The sequence below is a fragment of the Heliangelus exortis genome, chromosome 21, assembly GCF_036169615.1.
Source record: "Heliangelus exortis chromosome 21, bHelExo1.hap1, whole genome shotgun sequence".
In the NCBI taxonomy this organism is placed as follows: Eukaryota; Metazoa; Chordata; class Aves; order Apodiformes; family Trochilidae; genus Heliangelus; species Heliangelus exortis.
Window position 1 is genome coordinate 206548 of NC_092442.1, and position 16557 is coordinate 223104.

Sequence of the window (16557 nt, forward strand, 5' to 3'; positions counted from 1 at the left end):
TTTATCATTTATTCTTAGTTATCTGCCTCTATTATGCATAAATCTTAAACCTTTCCTCTTTTTTTTTTTTTTCTTTTCCTCCCTTGTTTTGTGCCACTGCCTTGGGTCTTGGTGGAATCTCATCCCCCTGGCATCTGAGGGGGAGGGTTTGGTGCTCAGAGCACAGACAGGGATTTGCATTTCCAGGAGTCAGGGATTTGCATTTCCAGGAGTCAGCAAATCCTGAGACATATTTGCTTCTGGAAGCCCACACCAGCAGTACCCAAAAGGGAGATGAGATCTTTAGAAGTTTCTTAGTCTTTCTCAGATGGATCCAACCCCCTGGGGAATCCCTGGGAAGCTTCACATCCCTAGCACTGCTCTTCTTCTATTTCCCTCAAAACCTTTTCTTCTCCAGTTGGGTTTTCTATTTGAGTTAACACCCAGGACCACAACCTGCCTGGCACTGGGCTGGTGGCCAAGATGCCTTCAAAACTCTGAGAGAAATATCCCCTTGTTCCTCTGCAACCCAAATCTTCCTTCTGACCTCTGTGAGGAGGATTTCAGCCTCAGACAAACCTGCCAGGATTCCTTGGCATGCTCTCTGCATGGAATTACTCAGCTGTTGGCAGTTTCCAGGTGGCTTGGAACTGATCTCAAACATCAATGAAATACACTCCTTTTTAATTCTGTTTTTTTAAGAGTCACCATGCGGTGATGTGCTGTGTCTTTATTTTTCAGAATCCAGGTATTGATATTGGGGATGTTTCTGAGAGAAAAGCCTTAAGGAAGAGCTTGAAGTGTAAAAATTTCCAGTGGTACCTGGACCATGTTTATCCAGAAATGAGAAGATACAACAACACCATTGCTTATGGCGAGGTAATTAAGGCTGAGCAGTCCCTTAGATCAGTCTGTGTTATTTACAGCTGGTGAATCTCTGATGAGAAATAGCCTCAAAGGAGATGAATGTGAGGCAAAACCAAGCAATTTGTGTATCATTATATAAACTTGTATAAATTGGTTCCCAGTTTCTTCAAAAAAAACCAAAACAGTAATTTAGGATTTATTTCTGATCTCAGACACCATATACAGTCAAATATTTTAATACCTCCTTCACTGAATTGACAGAAAATTATCTATATTGCCCATTGACTCCCTGGATTAAGCAGCTATATGTATATTTTTAATACATAGTCATTTCATAAAACCCTTTGACTTAAACTCAACCTAATTCCTTACAAGGTCTCTGTAGGATGCAGTGCGTTGTCACAGCAGCTTAAGGATAAGATAAAGTAAGGAGACTTAATTCAATCTCTGCTGGCTTTGAGACCATACTGGGAATATAAAAACAGGCATTTATGGGAACTAATAACACTGTTCCAATCCATCTGGTGGAATAGTGGCAGTTTGAGAAGGCTTCTTGAAACTTTGCCCCAGCACCCCAGATGGGCATTAATTTTAGGAAAAATTTATTATCAAAGTTATTTAATGCCTTGAAGGTAAAAGCTCCCCCAAAAGCGATACTTTCAAAGGCATTATTGCAGTTGCCCTGCATGGGGAGACTGGGGAACAGACACCTCTGCAGGGACAGGGCTGGTGGCTGAGGCTCAGCAGCTCTTCAGCTTCAACCCATCACTTCCAAACTCCTTCCAAAGTGTGTCCTTTGGAGCTGCTCTGCCCTCTCTGGGTCTCCTCCTGCATCCCTGTGACAATTCCAGGGGCCTCCTTAGGCCAGCTGGGCTTTTTTCCCCTGCCCTGCTGAACACTTTAAGAATGCAATGAAATACAAGCAATTCTGCATTGATTTCAGGCTCCTGGCAACATGCTGACAGCTGTCTAAAAATATGTTTGTTGCCACCACACATGACCAAATACAAAGAAAACTGTGCTTAAGGAAGCTGGCTCCTTTGAGTGGTGATTATTGCATAAAAGTAGTCAGCATTAGGCCCAGTATTTAAGGAAAACATATGGCACACTAAACCTTTCTCTGCCTGATGATGCCTCCTGATGTAGCACTGTGGATTCTTTCTATAGGATGCAAAGCTGGAGACACTCTGTGCCTCACTTTATTGCTTATCTCTGAAGAGACAAGGCCATATAACTGCACTTTTTCTTTCTTACAGCTACGAAACAACAAGGCAAAAGATGTCTGCCTTGACCAGGGCCCCCAGGAGAACCACACAGCAATACTGTACCCTTGCCATGGCTGGGGACCACAGGTGAGGAGTTACCCAGGGGCTGGGACACCTCTCCTACAAAATCAGGCTGAGGGACCTGGGATTGTTGAGCCTGGAGAAGAGGTGGCTTCAGGGGACACCTAATAGTTACCTTCCAGCACCCAGAGACTGGAAAGGGTTTGCAAGGGCCTGGGGATGAGGAGCAATGGCTTTAAATTAAGAGAAAAGTGGATTTAGATTGGGTGTTAGGAACAGGTTCTTTACTATGAGGGTAGTGGGCAAATGGCACAGGTTGCCCAGGGAAGTGGTTGAGGCCCTTTCAAGCCCAAATTATTCTTTGGGAGCAGGTGGTACCCAGCAGAGGCTGGATGGGATGGGCAGAGGACAGATGTGCAACATGCCTCCTGGTTTCTCTCTCAAATGTATAAGGCCAAACTTCTTATTAAAAATACCTCAGATATAAAGGTGCCCTTTCCCAGCTCCTCTCATGTTGTCTGGATTACCATAATCACACCAGAGCTGCAAGTAAAAGCATCGTTTGAAAAAAATCTTCCACAGGAGGGAAAATAATGCTGGAAGCAAATCACAGAATCATAGAATCAGAGAATCACAGACTGGTCTGGGTTGGAAGAGCCCTTGAAGACCATCTAGTTACACATGGGGTTTTCAAAAATTACAGTGTGATTTTTAGGTATTCTTTACATTTTAGGTATTCTAAAATTGTTCCTGACCTCCCTAGAGCCCCAACACTTGTTCTTTGGGTGTTTGAACTCTGTCCAGTGAGGAATTGGGTGTTTATCATCAGTATCTGATGTCTGGATCTGATTTCAATCTCCTGCTTTTATTTACATTTCACATATAAGAGCTGTGGCTGTCTGTATCTTCAGCCAAGGCAGGGAGATGGTGAGTGATGGGCTCTACCCATCTTGTCCTGTGTGGAGTGGTGAGGGGGAAACATGGATAAAATCCTCTGTGACAAAGCTGTTGCTTTGCTTTTCTCTTTGTTGAAGAGTCCATGCTCATTGCCAGACTCAGCTATTTCTGTCACCTCACCTGGGTTGGCCCCTTTGTACTGAAGAAGTTTTATCTGCTGATCTGTCAAGGAACTGGGGCAAAACTACCTAAAAAGCTGTCCTGGGTTTTTAGTGAAGCTGTTACCCACATTCTCTCAAAAGCAGCCAAGATGTGCTACAGGACCTGTGGCACCTCACGTGGTGGGGAAGGTCCTGTCTGTCCCTCTCCCTTGCCAAGAAGAGCCTTAAACTGGAAGCTTGATGTTCATTTGGGTGAAGTTAGAGGAGACAACCCCATCCCAGCTGTGCTGCCATTCTGAGTTAGGAATATTTCAGCTGTAGACAGAGGTTTATTTCCTTTTGCAATCATTGCCTGGTTCAGGCAAACCTTCGCCTCCTTGCAGGTGTTGTGCTCCCTTTGTCCTTCTCTCACACAGAGAGCAGCCCTGGTTTGGCATTCCAGCAGTTTCTGTCTCAGCATCATGACGTTGGTTACTCTGGCTTTGGCCCTGCCTTCCAACACCTTGTTTGAACATCAGGAGCCCAAAGCAGAGCTGTCAGTGCTGGCAGCTGACACAGGGTTTGGACTGAAAATTTCTGGGTGGGCAGGACCAGGAGGCTAAAGTGTTGTGAGCTCTTAAATCCTCTTCAAGTTTCTGCAGGAGAGAAAAGTGCTGGGATGCAGCAGCACAGGAGGTGACACAGCCAAGAGTGAAGACTCAGAGCTGAGCCACTCCAGTGTCTGACAGATCTTCTGTGCCAGCAAAGGCATCAAAGCTTCCTCTCAACCCACAAGTGCAGAAATTACATAGAAGTGCTCAACACTTGGGGTTGGATTCCTGCTCCCAGGAGCTCTGTAAGCCTGGCCTGCACCTCTGCCCCAGGGACAGAGAGAGGAAATGTTTGGATCTGGGTTACAGGAGAAAGCTCAGCTCTGCAGTTGCATTCACTTGGGCCAAAACTGGGAAATTTAACATAAATTTAACTGTCCCATTAAGGACCTACAGGCATTTACATAATAAAAACCTGCCTGTGAAAATTTCTGCCCTGGACCAGAAAAGGACATCAGGGGGGAGAAGAAGAAGTGCTCCACCAGGCACTAGGGTTCCCCAACTTATTTTTGGTAATTAATGTTTTTAGCAGGTTTCTAATTTAGGCATAAGAGCTTTGCAGTTCAAACAGAGGCTGCTGCAGCCCATTTCTTGGTTCCAGCTGCTTTTTAGCCCAAGATGGCTTGAAGCCCATCTTGGTTTTGGGTGTCTTCTGTTTTTGGAATACCAAAATATTGACTATTTATGTGAAGATCAGAGATAAGTAAACTCAATCTTGAAAAAAAGAACTTGCTTTAATTCATTGGGCATTGCAGACAGTGTCTGTCCAGAACTCCCACAGTGCTTGTGCAGCCCAAGAGTTTCATAAGAGTCTTTATAAGGGAGGCAGGTTCCCCAGCTGCAGCTTTCCAGGTGGAAACACAAATATTAGGGTTCACAGCAAAATCTTTCAGCTGTTCCCTAGGGTCTGGGAACATGCATTCCTAGTAGCTTTCCTGAGATAAGATTTAAAGCCAGGTTGGATGGAAAGGTCCCTTCCGACCCAAACCATTCTGTGATTCTGTGATAAGATCTCTCTCTGGGTTTTTTTGTTTGTTGTTTTGGAGGTTTTTCTTGTCACATCTTAATCACTAACTCAATGAAACTTTGAGTATTAGTCAGGGCTCAGCAAGGCAGGGTGTCAGTTCCCTTTTCAGGCCTCAAATATGATTTAAACACATCTCTTTTAATTCTCCACCTGCAAAATGAGCCTCGTTGTCATGAGGGTGAGTTGGAGACTGAGACAGAGCAAGTGGGGTTGTAGAGCTTCAGGACATGGCAGCTGCACTGGGTTTCAAGGAGTTTGTTTTCAGCTGAAAAAAAAAAATTATAGTTCAAGTTATGGGAATACATGAAGAGCTTGTGCCCACAATATGGTCACCCTGGGCTTTCCAGGCTCAGCAGGGTTCAGTAATCCCAGAGCTCATCTGAGCCTGAGCTGCAAATTTCAGGAGCCACCTGAGCCCAGGAATGGCCACAGGAGTCATTCCTACAGAGCAGAGACAAATCCCACTTGGTGTGTCCTTGCCTATAAACCAAGATCAGTCAACTGTGCCTGATGGAGTCACTGCTAAATATAACCCAGCTGTAGCTTCAATTGACACCTTTTGTTTTTCTTAAATGACACAAACTGGCTTTTGGACTTTCTGGGTGGAAACTTAAACTTCTAAGTGCATTATAATATGAGAAACTGAATTAGTCTGACATTCTCTGATAACCCTGGGCTGGAAGATGAATGGCTAAAAGCAGGTTGCTTATTTTTCCCTCAACTTTTTTTGCCATTAGACTTTAAGACCGTTTTCTTTCCCTACCTGATTTTCTGAAGCCAAACCTTTGCTGTACTGCTGCCTCCCTTGTGCCAGCTCAGCACAATATTTTCTTTTTGGTCTTCATGTTGTTCCTTTCTTCTCCAGCTGAGAGCTCGTTCTTGGCTCTTCCTTAATTTAGGGTTATGTGCAATTCATCTAACCCCTGGAAAATGCTTTTTTAAAGCATCTATTAATTAGTGCAAAGCTTTGAAACAAGTTTTTTGCAGAGCACACAGCAATGGGACTTTGGCTGCCATTGTTTACTTGATGGGCTGTGTGTTGTAATGAATTGCTGGGAATATAATTGCTCAAATAGCTCACTCATTGTAGATATATCCATATATAAATATATAAATAAATAAATGTATAGAGATATAAATATAAAAATATATTAATATGTACGAAATATATATATAAAAACACAAGGAGCTACAATTCCTTTGGAGTTGTTCAGCACACACAGAGGTGCCTGTGTTCAGTGTTTGTGGAGTGTCCTGAAATCTCCCCATCTCTCCTTGATGCTGGGGCCCATCCCTAGGGATTCAATATCTTTAATGACCAACGAGCAGCTTCCTCCTCTGCAGTGAGCCAGGGGAAGGTGCAGGCTCTGTGCTGGCACTGGACTGGTGCAAAGGCAGTGGTGATCCTGGGTCTGTTCATGGGTCCCAGAGTGATGGGGAGTGCCCTGCTCTGCAGGGTGAGATTTGTCCCATTCCAGGCAGGGAAGTTTGTGTTATATCCTGAGTTTCTGCTCTCTCCCAGTGAGTTCTGCTTGGTCCAAGCTGAGCCTATGGCATTCTGATGGGGGCAGTTGGGTGCAGTGGATCCCATACCTAGCACTGAATGCAGGTGAAACCTTGGCTCTTACAGAACCACTTTTGGAGCATCTGTCACTGGGGGAAAAATTTTGTTCTTTCTCTTGTTTTCCCTTTAGCTTCTCCCATTCCCTCTGCTTCCATGCACTCCCAGGTCAAGTCATTATCAGATTACCATGGTGAAGCATCCTTTTTTTCTGTAATTATATTGATACTGCTCATGGGTGGGTTGTTTTTTTTTTTTTTTTGTTCCTGATGGCTTCATCTTGTCAGCAATACATCATGAAAACACCTTGCTGTAATGATGTATTACACTAATAATACAGTAATAGCTCATTGGAGTGACAGAAGTATGCTGATATATTGAGGTGATAGAAAGCAATATAATACTATAAAACTTAAGATAATGTTCACCCAGCAGAGCATTTCATTTAATTATGAGATAAAATATGTTTTACCCATTTAAGCACTAGAACTTGAGGACAAACCCATGAATACTGAGAGCATCCGGGACAGTGCAGTACCAAGACAGAACATCACATTAAATTGTCTTAAAAAGAAAACACTGCACACTTTCCTTCTGGTTGCTAATTGATGATCTGCTCCGTGCAGAAAGGAAACTAAACAACCCTGAATTATTTTCCAGTAGAGTCAATGGAGGTCATCAAGGCTTTTATTTCCCAGGTGCTAAGATGTCTCATTAACTGAGATGCAGCCAACCAGAAGCAATCAGCAGAGCAGATGTACTGGGTGGGGGGGAGTTTGCCCACAGAGATCAGGGCAATGCAGGGGCTGCAGCAGCAGGGCTGGATGGAGCAAAGCAGCCCCCAGAGTGGTACCAGAAGGTGGGAGATGTGGCAAGATGCAGTTTTCCCTGGGAAGGCATTGGTAGGAGGCTGTGGGCATGGATGTGTGTTTCTTGCTGAGGAAATGGCCATTTCCACTGATTCAGGGGTTTAAGACCTCATCAATATTAATAAGTAACTTGTTAATCTTTTTAAAGTGTTGTTCTCTGGCCTTTCCTCTTAGTCTTGGCATTTGTTTCCTCTCCTGCACCAGGCTGGGTCGTTCCTCTGGGCATTTCCTCAGGCTGGTACCTCCAGTTTTGTCTTTTTGCTGTGGGATTGCCCACATCCTTTGTTCAGCTCATGGCTGATTTGCTGTTTCTGGATCCAGACCTATTAACCAGGTTAAGAAGTAGGACAGATCACTTCAAAGGACAAACATATCTTTGGGGGGCAAGTGGAGCAGAATTTTAACTCAGATTACTTCAATAATATGCCTTTCCACAAAGCCAGAAGAAAATGGGTTTGTTTGACTAAATACCACAGAATTTAACTGGGCCTAGGATGGCACTTTGGCAAAAAGCTCCTTCTTCATCAATGAAATAATTTGTCTTTGAAAAAAGACAAACTTTCATTATCTTTAAGTGCCATGATGGCCATGTGAGGAAATCATTGGGATCTCCAAGGAAGTGGAATTGTTCAGACACTTGGTGGGTGACATGGGCAACGTTTTCCTGATGGTTGGTAATGGAAGAATCAAGAAGATGAGGGACAACACTTCTGAAACATCTGAGAGGAGAAAACCAACATGGTCTGATGGGGGAATGTTTGGTGGGAGAACCTTCCCAGATCCTGTAGGAAGAGCTGATGTGAGGATGAGGAGGAGCAGGGAAGAGCAGGGACTGTGCCAGGTTTACTCCTGGGCAAGAGAGCAGGATTTACACAAATTTTACATCCATGCACAATTATGGTGCCCAGAGAAGGAACCATATTGAACTCCTGCTCACTAGCAGGACCTTCTTGTGCTCCCCTGACTCCAGGGGCTGTGATACCCTTGGGTTATTTTGCACTGATGCTGAATATCCCCCATGAGCACTGGCGGTACTGATCAGGCAGCAACCTCTCACTATTACATTTTCTTGAAAGTTGATTCACTTACATACTTAGCCAAAGGAGAAGTTCTCATCAACCTCCTTTCCCAGAGCTCATCACTGGGGGCTGTACTGGCAATGCTGAAACAGGCAACTGGGAGTTGTTGAGCTGGTGGATTGCTGAAAAAGTTTTAAAGCTGTTGGCAGATGTCATTTACTGACACTATAAAACATTTGTGTGGCATCTTTGGTTCCTAAAGTAGACTCAGATCTTACTTGCGCGTGCTGTGTGGAGCTGCTCTGTAAAATGCTGGTCCATGAGCTATGTGGTGATGAGACAGAGGGTGCTTCACATCTCTTCTCACCATGTCCAGACAGAAAGTGTTGGATGGGCTGCAGCACCACTCCATCTCCAGTGTTGGCCTCTGCTCTGTGTTTTCTCCCCTGTATCACCAAGGGAGGACCCATTGGCAGCAGTACCAATGCCCACAGGACCCAATTCACCTCAGGGCTTCACCCCACTGTCACCGTGAGAGCCTCAGCTGCTGCCTGGGCTCTCTCTGGAGAGGACAGAGTGACAACAGAAGAAATGAGGAAGCAAAGACAAAATATCCCAAAAGACAAAAGTTCCATAAATGCCTTAGGAGCTAGCAGTGGGGCTTACACTCAGGAGTTAGATGGAATTTTGGGGGAACACTCACAGTTTTGAGGGCTGGATGGGCAGGCAGGATCAGGTGTTGGGATGGATCCAGACACACGTTGGGGTCTTTACTTGTCTGGCTATTGGACACAGGAGGTGACACATCTAATAGCTGCCCTTAACCCATTTTTCATAATCCCCCTGTTTGTTTTTCAGCTCATTTGGTCTTCCTCCACCCCCCCCACCCACCCACTCCCTTCCTCAGGAAAGATTGGCTTTTTGCTCTATTTATTTCTCCCACCACATTAGGTGATAAGATGCAGCAATCGTGTTGCCTTGTGGGCATTGGGCCAACTGGCTGAGCCCAAGCTGCCAAACATTAGACAAAAAGAAACTGTCTAGCATGCTAAATATGTACATGGTAGGAAACATTTTGGAAGCAGGAGGAGGAGAGTAGATTGCACTGTCCATCAGAGACCTCTGGCTGATTTCTTCCATCTGTCATGGAAAGGGCTTGGACTGGTTTTTGTCTTTTCCTCTATATACCTCTTTTTTTTGTTTGTTTGTTTGCATGGCAAGCAGCCTCAGTGTCTGTGTTGGGGTTCAAATGCTAAATTCAGAGAGTTGTGTGGTTACAAACCCCCCATCATGCTGAGAGCACCACCTCACCTGAGGCTTGGCTCACAGAAACACCAAACTCCTAAAACCAACCAAAGGATGTGACCCTGACCCTTCAGCTGGGCTGGAGGTGCCTCAGGATCATTCCCAGGTTTCCCCAGCCTTGTGTGCTGGGCACAGTGTGTGCCAGGATTGGTAGGGGACTGGATCCCTGTCACCTCACTGCTGGGGATGATGCAGGATGGGGAGGAGGAGGAGGGGTGATGGTTATGTCTAGAAGCTCCCTTCCTTTCCACCCCTCTGCACCAGCATGGCAGCTTGAAGGGGAAATTACTGCTAAAGCTGAAGAGCTGTGTGCTGTTCTGCACCATCCTGACAAGGGCTTTGGGACCCAGAAGAGCAGATCCTGCACCAGGGGATGGAGCAGATTTTCCCCATGCCAGCATCCACAGGTGTGGTCTGCTGCAGTGGAATCTGCCTGGGGGTGAATACCACAGATAAAGGGACCCCTGGGAGATATGAAGAAGTGGAGATCTTGCTTTGATACACAGCATGTTGAGTAAAAGTGTAATTCCAGCAGCAGCTGAGAGAAGAGCAGGTCAGGCCCCTGTCCTGAGGCAGGAGGGCAGCACCCCAGGGTCCAGCACACCCACCCCAGCACTGGCCTCACCCAGGGACAGCAAAGTTGGCTTCAAGACCCACAATTGCTGGTTGGAGTTGGCCCCCATTACATCATTTTGACTTGATTTTCAATGTTTAATTATTCTAACAGAGATAACTCAAGCTCCTGGTGTGATTTACTGTCTCTTTTTAAGGATCTGGGTCGCAGATATGCTCAGTTAATTAACGTGCTGAATGCTTCTTATTTGTCTGCCAGATAATGGATTGATTCATAATTTAAATAAGCAGCTGTGTATATCTTGCCTGCGAACTGTGGAAGTCAGGCTGCTGTCATTCATCTCTTTTCACTCCTGAATTTAAATGGGTTGAGGGAAATATTTTTATGGGATTCCTCCAGCACTGCAACCGAGGTGTGGGGCTTCCTCGGTGCCAGGTGCCTGCCCAACACCCCTGAGCCTTTTGAGACACCAGGCAGAGCCCTGAGAACACTTTGAGGTCAGATGTGGGGGTGTTGCAGGGTTTGGATGCAATCCTGAGGCTTTCCTTTGGTTCTGAACCACGAGGGAGATCTGGGCTGGTATCCTTGGGAAACGGGGCCAATTCCATATTGGTGCCCTTTGGCTACAGGTGCTGCCTGGCTGTGGTTGGAGTATCTGGAGGGCTGTGCCAGATACAGCAGCAGCATTGTTTGCAGGCCAAAGCAATGCTGGTTTGCCAAGAATGTGAAAAGCCACAGGCTGGGCCATCACAACCAGCCAAGCTAGCTGGCTCTGACCAAAAACCAGGAGAAATCTTCCATTGCCCCAACCCACAGAGTGCTCCGGTCCAAAGGAGGCTGGAGCAGTCTGCCCTGGATTGGGTTTAAGGTTCAGAACTATTCTTATCCCCTTACTGTGCCCTACTTCTTCACCTGCATCTGCTGAAAAAACCCAAAACAACAAGAAAAAAAGGCTGGAGAAAGGCTTGGAGGTTTTTTTCCCCTCTTCTCAGTTCTACTTTTTCTGTGTGTCATCCTCTCAGGTTTCTGCCTGGCTGTCTGCAAGCTTTTCCTTTCCTCTATTGCTTTTTCATGATGCTCCAAAGATGCTGATGGTCTTTTTCTCTTTTTCCCTGCCCCTAGCTTGCACGTTACACCAAGGAGGGTTTCCTTCATCTCGGTGCCCTTGGGACCACAACTCTTCTTCCCGACACCCGCTGCCTGGTGGATAACGGGAAAAGCCGCTTCCCTCAGCTCCTGGATTGTGAGAAGGTCAAGAGCACTCTCCATAAACGTTGGAATTTCATACAGGTTTGTTTGTTACAGCTCTGCCATCAGTGCTGCTCCCCAAAGCAGGGACTGTGACACATCTTGGTTGGCATGGGACAGTGGGGGTAGAGATGGGATGGTCCTGGGTGACAGCAGATGCCAGGTCCCAGGGCAGAGGGAGAAGGTTGAGGGACAATATTTTAGGACTATTTCCAGTAGAAGATTCCCTTTCTGAGACCCTCAGGTGTGTGTGACTTGCCCTGCCCATGGCTTCCAGATTTCTTTGTTTCTGTGATGAAATAGATGAAAACACAACACTTTTGTCCCAAATCAGAGGGTAAATAATGTGCATGGAAGTGTCATCCCTTCCTCCTGCAGGGTGAAGCTATGCTATTCCATGGGTACACACATCCTTTGGCTGCTGACATGTTAGGGGTCTGCGATCTCAGTGGTAAAGGCTGCTCTGGGTCTGAATTTTAAAAATATTTTCCCCATATCCTTTGATTTTTAGAATGGTGCCATCCTGAACAAGGGAACGGGGCGATGCCTGGAAGTTGAGAACAAGGGAATGGCTGGCATTGATTTGATTCTTCGCAGCTGCACAGGACAAAGGTGGACAATTAAAAATTTCATCAAGTAAAAGGCAGAAGAGTCAGAGGAGTTTAACTCAAAATATGGCTGACTTGGACTGATCCAACTGGACTATTTTGGAAAGGAAAAACTGTCATAACAAAGCTTTATTCATGTTATAAGGAGATAAGGAGAGGACATAGGGGAAATGGGCATCTGTGTCTTTATTTTTATTGTATATTAGTCTCTCGCAGCTGATTCCAACTGTGTGAAATTGGGTCAGGACTGCTATAATCTTCCAGCAAGCACTCTAAAAGGTACCACTTATTTTTCCTGAAATGACTGTAATAAGCTCATGCAGTCTCAAGACCATTTTACTGAGAGGGAATTGTTGCTTTTCCACATGACTCCAAGCTCTTCCAAAGAGCCAAGTAGATGTACACCCCAATTGGAGTGGAAAGACCCTGGATGTGCCTGGCAGGTGGGAAAACACACTTGATTGTCAGAGAAAAGATTGCCAAGCCTGAAATGTGCTGAGTAGGAATGGTCATGTTTCCTGGCTCCTCTCTCTCTCTTCCCTTTCTTGTCCCTCCAACCAGCAGCCCCTTTCTTGAGCATGGGAGAGGAAAAGCTCATGCTTGTATCTCCCCTGGATCTTTCCAACTTTTAATCACACATCAATATACAAAATCATGTTGAATAAAACCAATGACCTCCCATTGCCCCCACCACCCACAGGCTGCTGTTGGCCAAACCTGCAGCTCCAGGTCCTCCTGTGGACACCTCAGGTGGGTTCTCCTTGGAAAAGACCATGGTTCAATGCAGATCACTCGGATGAGGTGAGCTCACAGGATATTTTGCACAGCAAGATATTGGCCAGTTGGAGCCTTGGGAGGTGCAGATCCACCTGCACTCCCGTTAGGGCTGTTGATCTGACATGGTCCCTTTGGACACCCTTCTTTATCCTTTTATTTATGCTCTTGTCAAAGTAGGAACTGATGTGCTGGTGTGTGCAAACACCTGAGAGCACCTAACACGAGAGAGTCCCACGTGGGCTTCCCTCCCATGGAGGCTGCAGGGGTTGTTTTAAGCCATCTTTGCTCTGGGTGAAGACAGGGGGGTGGCAATCTCCATAACTTCATAGCAGTGTAGATCTCTTCCCGAGGCTCAGGCACAGCCCTACTTGGTCAGTGTGTGACCATGGTCCCCCCCCGAGCAGTGGATGTTTCTGCAGGGCAATGCAATGGTGCAGTGAGGAAGGGAGAGGGAGGGCAAGAGACCAAGAATGGCAGCTTGGATGAAATTCTTGGCTTTGAAGTCACTTGAGGCATGTTATTACACTGAGGCAATCTCAACAGCCTTTTTTTGGTCCACAGCTACCAAATCTGCCCAGCTGCTATGGGAGACAGTTGTTTTGAGTCCTGATGTCTGGCTATCTGGAAAAGGGAAACATGGTCCTACAAGGTTGTTTTACATGACTGCTAGACTGATAGGTGGACACAGGCTTCACTTGGTGGAGGGGAGAAGCCAGCCCATCTCCTGTCCTTCTCATGGAATAATACTCTTTCTGGCTGCCCTCTGGCTAGGGTTCACTGAAATAGAATAATATATGAGATATATGTGTAAATATGTTTCCCAGTGATGGGACGTGCACAGAGTTGTTTGCTGCAGAGCACTCATTCCTGTCTTCCATTTGCATCAGGATGAAGCTACCTGGATGTTTAATGAGTTTAATTTTCAATGCCACGCAGCAGGTTTATAATTGATCTTTTCGTAATTTATTGAACAGAAGCTGATATATTTCATTGTTCCTTCTACAGTGATGAGCATCACATAAGACTCATTGTTCATTTAGACTTGACAAGACTTCCTCATCCACTGGGGTTGTCCCTGGTTTTTTTTTCCATTGCCTTCCTTAATGAAGTAGAACCTCTTAGTTGTCCTGAATTGCAAAGTAGAGAGTCAATGTAGAATTTTGCTCTCTTATTCACTGTTGCATCATCTCTTGTGTAATAAATTTTAGCTCTTATAAAACCCAACATGATCACAATGTCTTTAGCTGCATGATATGCTTCCCCTTGCATTTGTTGCTGCCTCCTAAGAAAAGCAATTTACTGATAAAGTGGACTCCAGGGAAGTCTGGGGGATTTGAGTCTTCACAGCTAATGGTCAAAGTGGTAAAATGCCCTTTAATTGAGCAATCAGCTTGCTGTCAGTCATCAGTGGAAGCCACATATTGTGTGGTGTTGGGAAAAGCCTCTGTGTTTTGGGATAAACAACCACAAAGCCCTTGGATGATGCCTGTGCTGTAATTCCCAGCTCCCAGTTCAGCTCTAGTCCAGCCGGTGCTCAGGGCCCCAGCAGATGGGCTTTGTCACATTAATCCTGGTGGGATAAAGTGTCACCACCCCTAGCCTTCTATCTGCTTCAGAGGTTTCTGTCCCTGTCACTGGCAGCAGAAGGGAATGTGTGGTGGCACCTCAGCTACCACCACTTGGGGGACATATTCCAGACACCAGGCAGGAGGGGTTTGCTCCATATAATGCACAAGATTGTCAGCCCCAGGCACTCTGGGATGTCCCCAGAGCTCTGCTCAAGAGGCAGCAGGTGGAGTAGGGAGGACCATGGAGCATCTCCAGCTGGCTGCCTGGTGGTACCTGTGCTGCCTGTGGGAGGTGCAGGATATGTGCTCAGGAGCACCTGGGGATGGGGATCCTGTTGGTGATGGGCTGGCTTGAGCCTTTTGAAAAATGAAGGTTCAGTTATGGTCTTCCTTCATGGTCCATGTAGAAAGCAAATGCCTGAACAGTCAAAAGAAAGGGAATGAGGAAAACAAACACTTGGCTCCAGGACCTTACCGAGGTAGTTGGTGCATTTTCACCTAGAACACTTTTAAATGACTGAAAAAGAAGCAACATGAGTAAAATCAGGATTAAAAGCAAGACTCTAATCTGCTGTGTCTGTGTGACTGCAGTTCTGTTCTGGCATTAGTTTGTGACATGCAGAGATGATTGCTGAGGTGACAACCCAAGATCCTCACCCTCCTAAACTGTAGAAATCTGTCTTAGAAATCTGGATTTAAATGTTGCATCTTGCGCTTATCTCTAATAATATGTTAATTGCTTTAAAAAGTTACATCAAAGTGGTTCTTATTAAATTTATGATTTGAGCCTTGCCTCTTGAGTGATTTTTAAAAGATTCACTGCTGATGAGATACAGAGGCAGTCATTCTTCTCTGTTACTTACTTAATAGAAAAGTGCTGCTGTTTTAATGGAACTTCCATTTTAAAAGGAAATGGAAGTGAAGAAAAAATCAAGAGAGATGACTGATGCAGATTAACCTCCTGTTTCATCCATCCCTGCTGGCTGCCACTCACCAGGACAATGCAGTTACAGTCAAGAAGCTGAAAAGAGACATTGCATGGTAAAAAAAGCATCACTTGTAAATGCATTCCTGTAACCAAGATGGGTGCTTCTCAATGTCACCTGAAGCACAGGGCACTCCTTAGACCCACTTTCCTGCATCCCTATTTCCCTAAAAGCCAGGCTGGTTGGTGCCTGTATTAACAGGGAGGTGTGGGGAGACAAATTCCTCTGCTGGAGGGTGCACTGATGGGTTCTCCTGATGGGACCAGCAGCTGAGGATGCAGCAAGCTGGTAGCATGAGTCCAGGTAAGTGTAGCATCGAAACTTGAATCCATCTGTGCAGAGCTGGGTAAATCAAACTCCAACACTTAGTGTCCCATTTGCACCCCCAACTCTCTGGAAGGATGACCCAAGATCAATGGAGGAAGATCTGTGACCTCATGTGTGCAGCTGACACAACCCAGACTTTCTAAGGGGAAGGGTCCACATCAGGAATGGTGCAATCCAATCCAATGTTCTTTGTCATGGAATGACAGACTGGTTTGGGTTGGAAGGGACCTTAAAAAGGGACCTTAAAAACTTTCCCTGCTGTGTCATGGTCAGGGACACCTCCCACAGCCCAGGGTGCTCCAAGCCCCATCCAGCCTTCAACACTGCCAGGGATGGGGCAGCCACAGCTTCTCTGGGAAACCTGGGACAGGGGCTCACCAGGAAAGAATTTCTTCCTAATACCTAATTTGAATCTCCCCTGTTCTAGTTTAAAGCCATTGCCTCTTGTCCAATCTCTCCATGCCTTTGTCAAAAGTCCCTCTCCAGCTTTCCTGGACCCCCTCCAGGTACCAGAAGGCTACTGTAAGGTCTTCCTGGAGCCTCCTCTTCCTCACACCAAAGAATTTCTTCCTAATGTCCAATCTCAGTCTTCTGCTGCCAGTTCAAAGCCATTTCCCCTCAGCCCATCCCTTCAAGCCCTTGTCCAAAGCCAACACTGAGCTCCTCCTCTTCCCATGACCTTTGCAGGAGCTTTGTGCTGCCCAGCACAAAGGCAAGTTTGGCAAAGAGCCAAACTTGCTGAAAGTTCCCAATAAATCTTCAAGTGAAGTTGCTGTTATTTTGAAGTCAGGAGTTTGAAGTCTAGGCTACCATTAGGGAAGCTTCTCTGCTTGGTCACTGAGCAATCTGGGCACTCTGCTGCTGCTAATAGGTACAGATTTAAGTGCTCCACTCTGCAGGATAAGATG

At 45.9% G+C, this 16557-nt stretch overlaps 1 protein-coding gene across 1 annotated transcript in view; it reads left to right on the top strand.

Annotated features, from left to right (window-relative positions):
• GALNT17 (polypeptide N-acetylgalactosaminyltransferase 17) overlaps positions 1–15122 on the top strand; it is a 219154-nt gene extending 204032 nt beyond the window's left edge. The window contains exons 8-11 of the mRNA XM_071765003.1: positions 721–858; positions 2103–2198; positions 11258–11425; positions 11895–15122. Coding sequence (XP_071621104.1) covers positions 721–858; positions 2103–2198; positions 11258–11425; positions 11895–12023 — 531 coding nt within the window. The 3' untranslated portion in view covers positions 12024–15122. The remainder of the gene's footprint in view (positions 1–720; positions 859–2102; positions 2199–11257; positions 11426–11894) is intronic.
• Positions 15123–16557: the final 1435 nt, after the last annotated feature.